The 18,021-nt window shown below is 36.2% G+C and overlaps 1 protein-coding gene across 1 annotated transcript in view; it reads left to right on the top strand.

Annotated features, from left to right (window-relative positions):
* IL1RAPL1 (interleukin 1 receptor accessory protein like 1) overlaps nt 1-18,021 on the top strand; it is a 1,361,040-nt gene that overhangs the window by 205,665 nt on the left and 1,137,354 nt on the right. The window contains exon 2 of the mRNA XM_032620953.1: nt 11,898-12,003. Coding sequence (XP_032476844.1) covers nt 11,922-12,003 — 82 coding nt within the window. The 5' untranslated portion in view covers nt 11,898-11,921. The remainder of the gene's footprint in view (nt 1-11,897; nt 12,004-18,021) is intronic.

Consider the following 18,021-nt stretch of genomic DNA (forward strand, 5'->3'; position numbering starts at 1 on the left):
ACTCTTGAGTGTATGCACTTAGCCACCTTCATTGTGTATTTCTTCGGGTTTCTCTTTACAGACAAGCACCAGCTAGTGCCAGGTATTTTCTAACCTATAGCTGGTTATACTAAGCAACTTTAGACTTTGCAAGGGATGATTGCATAAATTTCCAGTGACCTTGATATTGAGGCCTTTTTCTAGGAAGCTTGCATCCTTGTCACTGTTCCCCTAAGATGGGTAGTTCTCCTGCCTTTCCAAAGCTGAGAGAAAGGCCTAGTGTCTCAAAGTACATTTAGTTCTTGTTGATGATAATGTTATGGAAGTAGACTTTTTCTGTGTGTCTTTGTAATTCCACTAATCTCTTAGTTAACTGCCGTGAAGTTGTCTTTATATTGTTGTTCACATGGTTTCTGATTAAAGTATCATGATACTAAGCACCGACTGGAATACAAAATCTAACTGAGAGTAGCTTATTGTAGTTTCTTCTTTAAACTTAAAAAAATTAATTTTCGTATCTCAAAGCATTCATTTATTATAGTAAATGAATATAGTTATAGAGCATAATTTTCAAAAATCATGACTCACAAAAGTATAAAATGAGCACATGTCAAAGATTTATTTATTTGACTTATTAATGAAGGAACTGAAAGAGATGTTACAACCAATTCAGAGGAGGTGTCAAAGAACCATAAATTTATATGCAATAAAGGAATTTTGGAATGGATTTACCACAACTGGTCTATGCATAGGGCAATAATCAGTTGCATCCCACTAGACACAAATGATTTGCATTTCTAGGGGCAAGAATTACTTGCATTGCTGTTAGCTTTCTAGAAGTTTACTTTATCTTTACAGATTGTAAAATAGCATATTCAAAGACAAAGGTGCACATATAGGATCAGATAATCCCCAGAGACCCAACTTTCTATTAGAAGGATATCCAGTAATCTCTATTGCTCATTCCAGAGTCTCAGATCTTTCCTTAAAGTACTGTTCTGTGTATGCTTTTATGGGAATCACTCTTCTCTAGTATACGTCTCATTCTTTCAGTTATCCAGTCAATACTTAGGGCCTATTTATCTGCTCCAAGCAATTTAATGGGTATTATAAACAGACCAGGAAATGTGTGTGGGGGTGTGTGTCTGTCTGTCCAGAATCTATTTTAATTAGATTCTGATTGCTATCTTAGTGTTTTTATTAGTGAGCCATTGAAGTTGATCTTATGACTGATAATACTGGAAATTGTTGTAGTGACAAAATATTTAGCACAGTGTGGTTTATCTCGATGGCTCTTGGATTGAGAAATGTTATATTTTTGACTTATAGAGTTATAATAGTAGTAAATCATCCAGATTCTTAAAAAAAAAACTTTGGATAATTTGATTCTGTAAAAACTCTTCTTCTTTAAAATTATTTTTCCTGTTTTACTGAGGTATAATTGACAAATAAAAATTTTGTATATTTAAGATATACAACTTGAGGTTTTTGGTTTTTTTTTCGGTATGCGGGCCTCTCACTGCCGTGGCCTCTCCCGTTGCGGAGCACAGGCTCCGGACCCGCAGGCTCAGTGGCCTTGGCTCACGGGCCCAGCCGCTCTGCGGCATGTGGGATCTTCCCGGACCAGGGCTTGAACCTGCGTCCCCTGCATCGGCAGGCGGACTCCCAACCACTGCGCCACCAGGGAAACCCCAACTTGAGCTTTTGATAGATGTATATATTTTGAAGTGATTACCACATTTGAGCTAATTAACATATGTATCACCTCACATAGCTATTATTATTTTTAGTGTGGTGGGAACATTAAGGATTTACTCTCAGCAGCTTTCAAGTATACAACGCAATATTGTTAACTGTAGTCACCATGTTGTACATTAAATCTCCAGAACTTATTCACACTACATAGCTGAAACTTCATACCCTTTGACCTTATCTACCCATTTCCCCAACCCACCAGCCTCTGGAAACCACAGTTCTACTCTCTGCTTCCATGAGTGTAACTTTTTCAGATTTCACATATAAGTGAGATCATACACTGTTTGTCTTTCTGTGCCTGGCTTAGTTCACTTAGCATAATGCCCTCAAAGTTTCATTCAAAAATTAAAAGATTTCCTTCTTTTTCAAGGCTGAATAGTATTGTGTGTGTGTGTGTGTGTGTATCTCACATTTTCTTTATCCATTCATTTATTGATGGACACTTAAAGCTTTTTCTAAGGAAGTTTTAAAATGATACAAAACATGTATTTTTATAAAAAGCAGTTTATGTTTATATATTTTTAAAATTGGACAAACATTTAGCGATATGGAGGGAAGCCAAAATCAGTATAACTACTTATGATTGCTAAGATCAATACTGCATGCTTTGATGTAGTTTTTTTCTAGTTGTTTTTCTATCATCTATATTCATATTATTCATAATAAGAATCATGCTCTCTATACAGCGTTGTATTCTGTTTTTCTCTCTTCACATTTTATTGTGACTATTTTTCCAAGTGATTAACTTTAAGAATTATTTGCAAAGGCTGCATAATATTTCATCTTATAGGTATCCCCTACAATTTAATAGTTCTTTTTATTAGTAATCAGAAACGTAATGCTTTATTAAATTTCTCTTCACATAAATCTCTATCTGGATTTATGACTATTTAAGGTGAAGTGTTAGTTACCTATTGCACCATAACAGATTACCACAAATCTAGCAGTTTAAAATGACACAAGTGTATTATCACACAACTTCTGTGGGTCAAGAGTCTGTGCACAGAATAGCTGGGTTCTCTACCGAGGGTCTCATAAGACTGAAATCAAGGTATCAGCTGGGCTGAATTCACCTGAGACTTGAGGTCCTCTTCCAGGTTCACGTGGTTGTTGGTAGACTTCAGTTCTTTGTGGTTGTAGGACTGAGGCTCTCAGCTCCTAGAGGCTGCACACCATTCCATGACATATGGCTCTCTTCACAGCATGGCAGTTTCTTCTTCAAGGCCAGTAGGAGAGCATCTCTGCTACTTCCTATTTCTCTCACATATTTCATCTGTGACCTCTAGACCCTTTTTAAAAGGGTCACCTGATTGGGGCAGGCCCACTCAGGGTAATCTCTCTTTGATTAACTTCAAATTGACTGATTAGTTTATTTTTTACAACTACAGAACATCTTCACTTTTGCCATATAATATAGCCTAATCATGTGAGTGATATCCCATTACCTTTATAGGCCTCACCCATACTCAAAGGGAGGTGATTCTACAGGGTGTATCGGGGGTAGGAATCTTGGGGGGCCATCTCATAATTTTTACTATCACAGAGAAATTTCATTTCTCTGTTTAATGATACATGCTTTCTTTATCATTTATTGTTCCTATGTATTCTGATATCTGGTGCAGTGTAGTATATAGTTTTCATTCATAAGTTTATTAATTTTTGTGGCTATAGTATATGCTTCAACTAGTCTAGAATTAAAATGCCTTTTGGTATCTTGCAAGGCAAAGCCTACTTAATTCATCTTCTTTTTCCTAAATTTCTCTCTTGTTTGTTTTTTCACTCAAAATTTAGACTTAAGTTTTCAAGAAACAAAATAAAAATTCCACTTGGAAAATTTTGACTTTTTTTAATCAATATTGACAAAATGGTCAATATTTTCCTCTTGGAGGACATTATTTTTCTCTATAATGGAATGGTCTTTTAAAAATGTTTTTATAACTGTAACCTATAAATATGGAAATTCTGCATTTCTCTTTTTCTAATATTTATAGCTATTATTCTTACTTCCTGGTTCATTTCACTGCCTAGGATTTCTAGATAAAAGCTAAGCGGTAACATTAACTACCCTTCCCAGTGTTATTCTAGTTTTATAAAGTTTATTAAATTACTTATGTTAGTTCTAATTTTATTTTGTCAAATTTGTAAGGTTTTCTATATTTTTACGACCATAATCATGATTTTCTGTTCCTTATAACACACCGTGTTCCTTGAAAGTTTGAAAGTACTCATCTGTATTATTTTCTGTAGTCAAAAATTTTTGGAGTTTATACTTTAATGGTATTTAGGATTTTAAAATGATTTTTGTTTGATTCATATTTTTCTTTTGTTTAGTAAATTTTGGAAATTGACATTCCAAGAAAGCCACCCATTATGTAAAAATTTCAAATTTAGTAAAATTTAAAGTTTTCTAAGTGTTCTATGTCATTGTATGTTTTATATCTTCTTTTACACTTTTCATTTATATTATTGGCCTCATTTTCTTAGTAGATTACAAAGAAGTTTAGTCAACTCTTTATAATACAAAGCTGCTTTATCACCCTTAGTCCCTTAAACACCATTGGCTTCCCAATGAAGGATATGGTCCAGACTTTGTGAGAATAGAACAAGTCCTTTCCTTACAAGATTCTTCTGTTAAGTTTTGAGCCTAACCTGGAGCCACCCAGTTGGTGTGCCAATTATCTCACAGTAACTGCAGCTGCTACTCCAGTCTGTTAGTTTGTAGGATGTTCCATAGCATTTTATGCCAGGTTACTCTACAGCAAGGTACTCTGGTGTGTAATTTTCAGGACAATATTTAAATAAGGAACACATGCATTTCGGATAGTTATTTGACTACAGACTATTCTTATTTTTAAATTTATTTTATTTATTTATTTTTGACTGCATTGGGTCTTCGTTGCTGTGTGCGAGCTTTCTCTAGTTGCGGCAAACGGGGGCTACTCTTCGTTGTGGTGTGTGGGCTTCTCATTGCGGTGACTTGTTGCGTGCAGAGCATGGGCTCTAGGTGCGCAGGTTTCAGTAGTTGTGGCATGTGGGTTCAGTAGTTGTGGCTTGCGGGCTCTAGAGCACAGGCTCAGTAGTTGTGGCACCCGGGCTTAGTTGCTCCGCGGCATGTGGGATCTTCCCGGACCAGGGCTCGAACCTGTGTCCCCTGCATTGGCAGGCGGATTCTTAACCACTGTGCCACCAGGGAAGCCCCTACTACTGACTATTCTTTATCACCTTGTAGGAGAATCTGTTAAGAACCATATGATGAAGACTTTATTCTCATTTTGGCCTCTTAGATTATGAATTAACATTTGGTGATCAATACTGAAGAATGGTTATAAGATCTGGAACCTTAATATTCCCTTACTAGCCGCACTCTATAGGAAACAATGATCTTCTGGTTAGGATTGTGTTAAACAAACAACAGTAGCAACAACAGCAAACCCTAGAAAAGTATCTGGGCCAATTTGTAAAAAAATTATCCAAGTGACTTAAAACTTATTTTTGATGATCTAAACATAGGCCCTTCTCTACTACCCAACCTGTACTGAGTAGATTGTCAAATATATAGTTTTGTTTTCACTAGTGGAAATTTGAAAAATGTACTCTTTCTGTTCTCCTCTCCCTGTAATCTCCTTCCCATCACTTTTAAACCCTTTCCACCCTGGCCAAAAGTCAGCCCAGGTATCAGCCTCATCTGAGAATGTTTTCTTGACCTCTCCAAGCAGCCCTGAGCACTTTCCATAGACTTGAGAATTTTTCTCTTAAAATGCTTATCCCTTGCTATAATTGTTGATTTTCATGTTTCTCTTCCATGTGATCCTTGGCCACAGTGACCATTTCCTAATGATTTTGTATCCCTCCTACTTAGAACAGCATTTGAAACACAGTGGGCACTCACATAATTTAAAATAAATGTATAGATATCTTTATAAATTTGTGAGTGGGTGGTTTTTCTCAAGATAGTTGTCATAGTTCCATGACATAACAAACAAGTTTCCCTGGGACTAATTTTAAATATCATGCTTTTTTGGTAACTTTTAGTTGCAGAGTCTATAAGAGCTTCTGTTGATCCTTTCCATAGAGACTCTATTCCACAACTTTAACATGCATTGCTTTATTTAAATGGTGCACTTGGTAAAATACTTTATCTGTGTCATGCACAAATGGATACTTAAAATTTTTTTTATTAGAGTGAAAAAATGGTATAATCTTGAGCTTAGTAATATAAAAAAGTTAAGAATTAAATAAAATATAATGGATCATTGTTGGAGCATAAATAATTATTACAACCAACCAGGAATGGAGAGAAAAGAGACATAGAAAAAGAGCTGGTGTTTAAAAATTTCTACAGTTAAATGTCATTGTTAAACACCATAAAGACAATTATTTTACTTAAAGGTTGTAAAACTTTGAAGTAGGTATTTAGTACCTTACTATGTTGTGGGAGGAAATAAGTAAAAAATGAAATAAAGTCAAATGAAATAAATATGACACATATTTATGTCTGTGCTTTTTAGGTGAGAACACTGAGACTTGTAGAGATGAAGTAGCTTGCCTAACCTAACACAGGAAAACTCTTAATCCAGTTCATTCCCATTCTAAAACCAACTCCCTCTGCTTTACGACCCATGTAAGTGGAATAAAACAAATGAGTACAACTTCCCTCTATTTCTCTTAAACTTACCTTGGTGTTCCTACATACGTACTTTCTTTCTCCTCCACCTATAAGAGGAGGTGTCCCAGCTTCCCCAGACTAATGTCTCTTCCCTTCTAGATTCACTTTCTTTCTCTGGCTCTGCTTCTCTTTGCTTCGGTTTATATACAGGTCCTAGTCTCCCCTGTTTTCAACTACAGTTATCCTTCAACTTCTTTACTCTCAACTGTGGGCTCCACATCCTACCATTCAGAATCAAGCAAATAAAACTGATTATCCTCCTTAAATTTTCTGATTATACCCCCATTTGTCTAATTACAAGACTGGTCAGTATCATCAGCAGTGTCTTAAGTTTCAAGCACTTGCCTCTTTTTTTTTTTTTTTTTTTTTTTTGCGGTACGTGGGCCTCTCACTGTTGTGGCCTCTCCCGTTGCGGAGCACAGGCTCCCGACGCGCAGGCTCAGCGGCCATGGCTCACGGGCCCAGCCGCTCCGCGGCATGTGGGATCTTCCCGGACCGGGGCACGAACCCGCATCCCCTGCATTGGCAGGCAGACTCTCAACCACTGTGCCACCAGGGAAGCCCACTTGCCTCTTTTTATCCTTACAATACATAAGCTCTGATGATTGTGTCCTTAAACATCCTTGCTTGCTTCATTGACCCATATCCTTCCTGATTCACATTCCCTTTACTACCTGACTTTCTCACTTTTTCTCCCTTTTGATTCCCTATGAATGTATGGTAAATATTTGTAGGCTTCACAGTTGAAAGCATAAGCTTTCTTCACCTTCTCTATGTGCTTTACACTTTCTTCCTGTTTATCCTAATCCATGTCTTTAACTACAGCTGCAATTACAACATTGTTATCTTCTACCTCTCTACTGAGTTTCTGGCAAATATTTTTAATTAACTACAAGACAATTCTAATAGGAGATTCCACAGGCAATTTGAAATCTACATGCCCTAAATATAATTTTGTGTATTTCTGCAGCCTCATTGCCCAAAATGTCTTCTGTATTTCTTTATATTGGTAAATAGTATCATAATAGACCTTGTTACTCAAACTGTATGCCTCAGCTCCACTTTTGAAGCTTCCTTTTAACATCACTTCCTTTAATATCACTAAGCTCTATTTATTCCCAAATCTATTCTGTTCTCCCACTATTCACCCCTACTGCATTAAGGCTGACCCTCTTCCTTATCTTCCTGTAACACTGCCTGTTAACTAGTTTCTTCTACCTTCAAACTATACTTTCTAAAACAGTTCAGATTATTCACCTATAAGCATCCAATGGCTCTTCTTTGTCTATACTGCAGAGAATCTTAGGAGTATGTGAAAGGCGATAGGTCAGAATCTCAGATGAGTCATCTTGTGTATTCTGAAGAAACGTATTCAGTATACATATTGTTTTCATGATTTAAAAAAAGGTAAAGAGGGCTTCCCTGGTGGTGCAGTGGTTGAGAGTCCGCCTGTTGATGCAGGGGACGCGGGTTCGTGCCCCGGTCCAGGAGGATCCCACGTGCCGCGGAGCGGCTGGGCCCGTGAGCCATGGCCGCTGAGCCTGTGCGTCCGGAGCCTGTGCTCCGTAACGGGAGAGGCCACAACAGTGAGAGGCCTGCGTACCGCAAAAAAAAAAAAAAAAAAAAAAAAAAGGTAAAGAAAATAAAGCTGCATGAAATATTATTGGATGATGAAGTTAGAATATGAGTGGAAAACATTGTAGGGGGCATGGGGGAAAAGTCCCCAACATTTACCTAGCGTATCTTGCTCTTCAGAATCCTACATTGACATCTTCAGCCTCTTTCCCTACAGCCCCTAAGTTGTGGTCTATTTACACTTTATTCCTGAAACTTGCCATTTCACATCCTATTGGTGCGATAACAAATTACTACAAACTTAGTGGCTTTAAACAACCCCAAATTTTAATCTTATAGTTCTGGTGGTCAGAAGTCCAAAATGCATTGGACTCACTTGACTAAAATCGAGGTGTTAGCGTGCCTGCGTTTCTTCTGGAGGTTCCAGGGGAGAATCTGCGCCCTGGCCTTTTCCACCTTCTAGAGGCCACAAAAATTCCTGGGCACATGTCCCGTTCTTCCATCTTCAGAGTGCATTACTCTGATCTCTGACATTTGCTTTCATCTTTATATTTCCTCTTTCTGAATCTGATTCTTCTACTGCCCTTTTATAAGGATGCTTGTGATTACATTGAGCTTACCCTGATAATAGTCTCCCATCTCAAAATCTTTAAATTAACAATAGCTGTAAAGTCTGTTCACCATGTAAGGTAACATATTCACAGGATCCAGGAATTCAAATGTGGGCATGTTTAGGGGTGGGCCTTATTCTGCCTACCAGACTGACAATTTCACTCATCCTTTGTCCTAGACTCAGAATTCCCTTTCCCTTAGAAAGTCTCTCCTTTTGACTTAGCTGAAATGCTGCTTCTTGTGAAAGCTCTTTCCTATGACTTCACCAGATGCAACCAGGAGCAGAATAGATTTCCTCCCTCTACTCCCTCAGCACATTATACTCACCATATGGCAGTAGGGCCAGTCTAATTAAGTAGGTAAGTATTTGTCTCCCTTATTGGTCTGTGAGCTGTCTTTATTAGGGTGCATTACATTGTCTTTGTGTCCCCACTGCACCATTGCATATGTGCTTAATAAGCATTTATCAAATGATGAGTCTGAATGCCAGAATTCAACTGCATATAGTAGCAACCACATTCAGTCTTTCATTCATTCATTTCAGCTAATATTTTTTGAGCATTGAATAAAAAAGATGAATAAAACACACGTTCTCCCTGGAGGGACTTTGTCTGGTAGAGTAAAAGACATGCAGTTAAAGAGATAAGCTAATAGTGTGGGGTAGCATGTAAAGAAAGCTGGTATATACAGAAAGTTTCACAGGTGAGAGGGATGTGAATTGAGTCTATAATAGTGTTAATAATATAATAGTAATGATAATAATGATAGTGGTAACAGCAGTCAACTGCAGTAAAAACAGTAACAACAGTAGCTTTCATTTATTCCGATTGTTCTATGTGCCACTGCTGTTCTAGGCACTGTGTTATATGTACTGTAATAATACGTGTTTTGTAAATGAAGACACTATTTGCAGGGAGGTTATTTGCCCAAAATTATACAGCTGAAAGGTAGCAAAATGGGGTTAAGAACCCAGACAGACTGGTTGCTTATAACCACTGTGATATGCTCATTTTGCATAAGGTTTAGTAAGGATTTATGTGAAGCCAAATGGTGAATGGTACTCTTTTTTTGTTTGTTTTGTTTTTAGCGTAAGTTTTATTGTGATATAATTCACATAACATAAACTTTACCATTTTAAAGTGTACAATCAGTAGTTTTTAGTATATTCACCCGGTTGTATAACCATCACCACTGTCTAATTCAGAACATTTTCATCACCTCCCCACAAAGAACCCCCGTACCCATTAGCAGGCCCTCCTAATGTTTCCCCTCCCCCAGCCTCTAGCAACCACTAACCTGCCTTCTATCTCTATAGTTTTGCCTGGGTGAATGGTATTCTTAACAGGAAATAGGCAAACAATCTCAGGTCCATCCACCCAGAAATTGAAGCTTCTTGAAATTAGGTCGCTGATAGTATGAGATACTATGTGACAATAAGAAAATAGACAAGAACCTTAGTAAATGTTTATATATAGATTGCATTGGGATTTCTGGGTAGGAATTTTAATTATGCAACAAGTACAGCAAAGTTTGAATGTCTATGACTAGATATATTTAATGTGTCTTTCCATATAAAATACAATAAATTGCCTTAAAGAGGTTTGTAAAGATTACTGTAGGTTGACCAAGATGTTGAATGTGTGAAATGCTCCATAATTCTTTTTTGTTTTCCCTAATATACAACTGTTTTGAGAGATTCAAATAAGGATCTTGATGTTACCAAATTGATGCTTTCCAAACCAATTTAATTTTAAGAAACAGAATCATAAACTAGCCTGTATGTCTTATAGAAATGAAATGAGTGAGGAAATAGTATCTTGAACAAGAGTGAAGTAATAAGGTAGTTAAGCTGAAGGTCTTGGAGTGTATAGTTGGATCCTGGAGTTTCTTGGGCAGTGCTGATTAAACTCACACTGAGAGAGGAACTGATTCTCACTGCTAACCTGAAGGCTGAAGATATCAACTTGAAGATTTCCTGCCGCTCCAGTTAGTGCGGTGGCCGGGAAATGGGATTCGGGTTTTAGGAATGCATGCCTGAGTCAGGCTTGCACTTTAATGTGGCAGTTCGTCAGATGTGTCTGTCTGATGAGTCGGCTTTTCGGACTAGGTTTCATTTATGTCTTTATGTGAACTCCAGGTGCTCAGTTAGAAAACTGAAAGAGGCTATCATCATTTACAGGAGCTGGAGTTAAAACAGCTTATTCTCAATGCTATTTTAAAAATTCCCTGACTTTCCGACTAAAATGATAATGGTGACACTTTACTGCAAGTGAATGGGATTTGGTTTTGTTTTGTGAATTAAAATGTGTTTTAACAGACTTTTATTAGTGCGAACGGATTAATCATTAAATATACTCAGGTTTATGAGGCTTTAGGAGAGCAAAAAAAAAATGTGACTGTCAAATCACCATTTCAGCTTCCTCATCTTTAATAGAGTCATAGTGATTGAAAGCTGAAGATGATCAGTCCTCAACTGTCTTGCAAAGAAACTTGTGCTGTCATGGATTGACAATATATTTGAACTGTGTTCTGACTTGCTACTTTTTGAAATTCAGTCTTTCAGCTCTACTGTCTCAGTCTTACACAAAAATAAAAGGGAGATGATTTTCTGAGGAAGACAAAGTTCATTTCAGTTAATTTCAAATGAAATATTTCTCCCTCTTGAAATCCAAACACTAGGCTAGTGTCCCTTCTGTTATCCCTCTGAGACCCTTGTAATAGGAAGAAATGATGTATCTTCCTGTAGCTTTCATATACATTGTACTTTATTTCAGTGGAATTGTACTTTATTTCAGTGGAGACAAAGTCTTAAAGTTCTCTGGAAGTATCTTTTAGAGTTTTTGTTTTTAAAAATTGTAAAACTATAATTAAATCTTCAGAGGAGTAGATTTCTTCTCAATTGGAAAGAATGATACTGAGTAAAACCATAATCTGTTGCAGCATGGAACGTCAAAAAATGTCAGTGTTTGGTGATTTATATTTAAAATAAATTGTTAATGAAATAGTACTTTTGAAGGGATTGTTTCCGCTTTTTAAGTACAGTTCGATCCACTAAATAAAGAGAAATTCTAAACCTTAATTAAGCATAAGATTTTAAAACATTGTAGGGGGCCTATAGAGACATAATTTTGGTGTTACTGGTTTTGAACCCCAAGTTCCTAAGGGAGAGAGGAATACAGATTCTGTTCACACTCTTTCTATTTGTGGAATTAATTGCCCCAATTGTGCACAATTAAAAGCCTAACAGAAATCTTATTATATTGCTATGTATTTTTAAAATGTGTGTTTTTCTTCTTTATCTTTGCTTTAGGGAACAGCTTTTAAGAGCTGGAAGATGAAAGCTCCAATTCCGCACTTGATTCTCTTATATGCTACTTTTACTCAGAGTTTGAAGGTTGTGACCAAAAGAGGTTCTGGTAAGCAGTGTTCCTTCCTTTTCGCTCATTATGGCTTGAAGTGCTGATGCTACATTTACACATGTGCCATTTGTGGAGAGGTTGAGAATTAGCCAGGATCCATATTGTGGAAATACTGTAGATTTATCTTTAAATGAGTGGAGCGTAACTCACAGGGAATTAGAAAGGTCGGAGTAGGTTGAAAAAGATGTGGCTTGTTTCGTTAATTACTATGAATTGGAATGAATTCAGTACTAAAAGCTTGCGGTTGATTTCATTTTATAGTATGATTTTCAACATTCTTTATAAAGAGTGTCATTTAAATTTCTGCATGGAAATACTGTGAATTTTTTTTCATGTTAACATTTACCGTCACCATTTCAATGTCAGCTATGCTTAGGGCAGATTCTTTTTAGGATTTTACTTCAGCTGATTGCTTAATTATTTTGCACGTATTTTTTAAAAAACACCAGAGTTATTAAAGAAAGCGTCATGGGGAAGCATCCTAATATGTTAGTAGGAAATATAGAGGTAAAGTAGAATGGTAATATGAAAACAGCTGCTAAATAGAATAATCTTGAGACTTAAGGAAAATTTTACATGTTATCATACCTCTTGGTTCTCAGTTGACTGTTGATACTTGGAGTTAGAAAACTGTATGAGACAATTGAATAAATACTGTTATCTGTGTGAAGTTATATTAGGTCTAACAAGTCACTGATAATGCGAAGTCTTACCACACTCACATTTTACAGGGGGTAACAGAATTTTTGAAGCTATAGCTTTTGGGTACAGTGGAGGAAGGAATGTACTGTGTTTAGTTGCTAGCACTAGAATGTGTTATCTGTTCTAGAGAGACAGTGGGAAAAAGAAGATACCATGTGCAAGAGGCTACAGAGTGTTGTGGTATCAAGAATCGCGTGAACAAAAGTATCTTTGGAATTCAGAATGGAGAAGGAATGAAAGGACTGAGATGGGGCTGCAGCAACCATTCTCAGTCCCTTAGGTTAAGAGGGTTCAAACTCATATTTGATTCTATAATGAAAAGGGCCACATGCATGGGAGATAGGGAGCAGTGTGCTCACCTGAGCCCCACCTTGGGAGAAAGTCTGGGGAGGGACTAGGAAGTACTTCGTGCATTCTCAGGGGGATGATGGTACAGGGATGAGAGTAAAAGGAGTTTGACTGAGCCCATTGGCTCTAGAACTTTTTGGTTGTTGTATACCTGTTGTATCTGCCATTGATGTGGTTGTAGGCAATGTGAAAAGAATAGTGTTTCTTTGTTTGCACCTTATTTCGTCTGTTCCTCTTGGTGGATATTTTTGAATGAGAGAAAGCCCTAGGGCAGGATTATGCTGTAGTAGCTTTTGCATAGCATATCCATGGAGGTTAGAGTAGGTAGAAGGGGGAAGTAAATTGTGGTGAAAGCTGCGATATTTTCTAGAATAGCAGTTTACATTAAAAGCACTTAACATGGATCTTTGAGGTATTGGCCACATAGAAGGGAAACACTCATCTGTATAAGTATTATAATAAAGTGAAACTTTCCAAAATGGAAATACTGATTGAGTCTTAAAAACTTCATTTTTCTAGTTGTCATACTTTATTATATAAATTAAAAAATTTTTTGTGTATGTTAAGTCTATGTTTTATTTATCAAAATGCAAATGTGATTTTTTTTCCCATCATCAAATAGTTGGTGACAGGTCCATTCTATATACTAATTTGGGGAAAATTTTTATTAAATTGGAACTTGACTTTGTATATTTGAGAAACATGGGAGCAAAGCTAGAAATGTAGGACAGTTGGAAAATTCATATCTCCTTCTGCTCCAGAGACCTGAGAAAACTCAGTGACCTGTCTCAAGTTCAATTTTTATTTCAATGATCTGATTACTTTAGGAGGGTGGTAATAAAATGCTGCCCTAAGTTTGGCAAAAGTTCTCAGACCTTGTTCTCTTCTGTTTATGAATATAGTTGTCGCATAGCTATTTAATACGTCTGAGACTGTATGTGTTTTATATATAATTATGTAAAAATGACAAGGCAGGTACTGAGATTTAGTGGCATGTTTGATTTGTTTACTTTTCTGTATAATGTGAATTAAGATAGCTTCCCCCAGTATCTTTGTTAAGGTCTCACTGGATGGAAGTTTGTTTGATTTTTGAATATTAAGTGTTCAATTTAGATAATATTACTTTACCCATATACTTTCATAGCTTGCACTCATTTCAACTGATGCCTGTTACCATGGCACCTTTGTTGAAAGAAGCAGATGTGTAGCTTACTGAAGAGCGTCATTTCTGATCTCCATAGATCAAGTAGAAGAGGAGTGCACTCGGCATCTTCTCCTTAAAAGATTAACGGCTCAATCTTCACATGCAGCCCAACCTATAAAACCAGAGGCACCAAGGCCAGGGAATAAAAATCAATTTTTGATGTTTGATCTTGCATAGTAACCAAGAGGGATACTTATCCTTGTTATTTCTTCTTATTTAATTCTCTTTTTTATTTTTTCAATTTTGTAAACCTTTTTGAAAGTTCAGTAAACATGATTCAAAACCCAATGTTTTTAATATGTCTTTGCTAGTATATTATTTTTAATTCACTGTGAGCATTAGAAAACCAGAACTTGCTATTTTAATAACCAAGAATATATTAAGTATGATTATATTGCCCACAGTGACACTGAGTCTTTTAAGGCACGTTAATTGTGTATGGTGTTTACTTTAGGTAAACACATATGGTCATTCCATAAAAATTTAGAAGTAGGTATTTGCTTCTCATTAATAGAACTAATTTGAAAGCAATAGGAGCTCTTCATACACAAGCTGGAGATCTATTATTTTTATCACACTGGCTTACACCCCCATTGCTAGTAATTTAAGGAACAAATTAAATATAAAAAGGCAATTATATTATCATAATATTCTTGATTGAAATATTAAAAATTCAACTTTATAATGTTTTAAATAGCACTTCATGTATGTATATGACTATAACAGTCAAGGATTTAGTCTGGTCTCTCAGGTAATGTTCTGAAGTTTTGCATACGTTTAGAATCAAGGCCTTTAAATATCTATGGGAGCAGATATTCAGCCTTTTTTACACAATAGATTTTTCTCTTAGAACAATTTTTTTACCTTGTTTTTAGTTTCTATAAGCAGCATTTGAAGAAAGAGGTAAAAACTATCAATATTACCCATTCTCCTCAAGTGCGTGAAGCATTGTAATCATCAGAGTTGCTGTCATTTGTAGAATTCTGTACGGAAACCACATGTCAAACAAATTCTTGCTTGGAGGGTCTTTGTATCTCAATCAGTTTAGAAAGGTTAACTTAGTGTTCTTGATGGTTGGTTTGTCTGTTTCTCTCTCTCTCTCCCTTCCTTCTTTCCTCCCTCCCTCCCTCCCTCCATTTTCTTTATTAGTGTATTTGTCTGCAGATGAAATAATCTGTTTTGGATATTTCCATTGTGCCTTTGTAGAACTTGTTTTTAACTATAAAAATATTACCGTTACTTTGCTTGAAGGGTTAAAGTCTATGAAATTCTATTTCTTTACAAGGTCATTCCAAGAGGATAGTATAGCCTCTGTTAATAATGACTGTTCTTAAATATTTATTTTTCTTTTGTGTAACTAAGAGAGTTTGGAATAGGATTCAGGGGCAGGGAAATAATCTATACATACAAAGTATTAGTATAGCACTTTCGGGTAACTGAAGTGTGAGTTGTGATTTGGCCTAAGAGTTTGGGACACTGGAGAGAAATGAAGCTAGAGGGACCTGGATGTAGAGCTTAGGGAAGAGGAAGAGATCTTGACCTTTTGTCTGTTTCTCCCTGCTCTCTCATCCATCCCTAGAATATAAGATGACAAGTGTAAGAACCATGATTTATGTATGCTTATAACCTCTACAGTGCCAAACATGATGTGTGTTTCAGAGTCAGGGTTCAAGGAACTGTCTTAATGAAGTAATGATTATATGAATGAATGAATGAGTGGCTTTAATGTTGAGCCTGGGTTATATCAGTATTAGAAAAATAAAGGTAAAATAAAGACATTTAAGAAAAAATGTGTTTTTGTTAAATAGAAAGTACTATAATGTATAATATGAGACCACTGAAGCAAAAAGTGTCTAAGATATGCTAAGGGTTTATATGAAGACAGTGAACCTTTGCAAATCATGAGTGTTTTCATGAGATTGAAATGCAGTTCAAAATCTGTTAGAAGGGCAGGAAAGTGAGTCTTTAAATATTATTATGTTGAAATTTTACTAGACTTACTGCTGCTTTAAAGAAGTATAGTCATCATGCAGACATTTTCGTTTTAATGGTATTGTTCAACATAGACCACCATGAGAAAGGGTGTAGTTCATGATTACTGATAAATGAAACATAAGCAAGTGACTTCAGAATAGAAAAAATGTATTCACAATTATTAGCACATATGGAGAAGAGGAAGTGACTATAATATATAAACCAAAGATTACATCTTACTCTAAAACGTATTTAAGAATCATTAAAGCTACCAAAAGCAGCCAGCTATTAGAGAGTAAAAGGGTTACCGCAGGGAGGTGATCTTCTCTTCATTCTAGAAATTGACAATGGACACTTATTTCTGTAAAATGATTTAGATGCAATTCTTCCTGACAGCAAGAGGAAAACAAGTCTCTTGAGGGTTTCCCAGACTCATAACTGTAAGCCCAGATAATTTGTAAAAGATATGGGTAGTTAAATAACCAAAGACACATTTTAGGTTCTAATCTTTGTGTGTGTTATTTTTGGATCATCATTTCTTGAAGTAAAAGAAATTATGCTACTGTATAAAGAGAGGGAGTTTTAACTGAATAGGAGTGAGAAAGTCTAGTGGGGTGTTTCCTCACCTCATGCCAATGTGATTTATGTGTATCAGCTCTCTTGGGTGTTCCTGGATGTCAATGAGCTTAATTCCACATGATTAAGAGACAACCTAGTCCCCCAGCATCTGTGTTTTATTATGTTACCAAGTGTTTATTCCCAGTTTGTCAAACATGTCAAAAAGTACGAAACATTTCTCCTATTTTTCCTTTGGGATAACTTCTGAGGCTTTTTTCCTTTACTTTTTGAAGTTAAAAAAATGCACTTTACTTTTTCTTGGGAAAAAAATCCGTCTCTTCTATTTATCTTGCTTTTTAAAATAAATTTTGCAATTAGATCTAGAATAATTTTAATGTTCATTTGAAATGTTTTTAATTAGAATAAGCCTTAACAAACAAATGGACCTTACACTTGACAAATACAATAAAATTATCCAGTATCTTTGTTTAATAATCATGTGATATACTTAAGAATTTCACCATAAACTTACTTGTTCAGTTTTAGTTGTCAATACACTTTAACACAGAGTTGGCCTAGACTAACATCAATTGTGGAGACTGATGCCTGGTTCATGATGAATTTACATGTAGAAGATAAAAGTCAATATGGATGAATCTTGCAAGTTGAGTAGGATTTCAGTGGGGAGGGGAATATCCCAAGTTAATGAATATATCAGTAGGACAGTGTATCATGGGGATAATAAAAGGCATATTCTTCTGCATATTTAAAGGGAGAAGTATAGGAGAGGCAGTAGCAGTGAGGAGTCAGTCAGTGGTAGGCATTTTAAATCATGTTACAAAATTGATGTTCATTCTAGAGACAGCACGGAGGTGACCACTGCTGGACCAGAGGTTGAACCCCTGATCCATGGGCCATCTACTGTAGGCTTGAGGGTGATCCATGAGGTGGCTTGGAAATTAGAGACACTGTTGTGTTAGTATCCAATTGCTCCTTTAACAAATTACCAAAAATTTAGTGGCTTAAAGCAACACAAATTTATCATCTTATAGTTCTGGAGATCAGATGTCTGAAATAGATTGGTAGGGCTGAGTTCTTTGTGCAGGCTCTAGGGGAAAATCTATTTCAGTGTCGTTTCCACCTTCTAATGACTACCTGCATTCCTTGACTCATGGTCCCCTATCACTCCAACCTCTGCTTCAGTCATCACATCTCTTTCTCTGGCTCTG

This window comes from Phocoena sinus, chromosome X, assembly GCF_008692025.1.
Source record: "Phocoena sinus isolate mPhoSin1 chromosome X, mPhoSin1.pri, whole genome shotgun sequence".
Classification (NCBI taxonomy): domain Eukaryota; kingdom Metazoa; phylum Chordata; class Mammalia; order Artiodactyla; family Phocoenidae; genus Phocoena; species Phocoena sinus.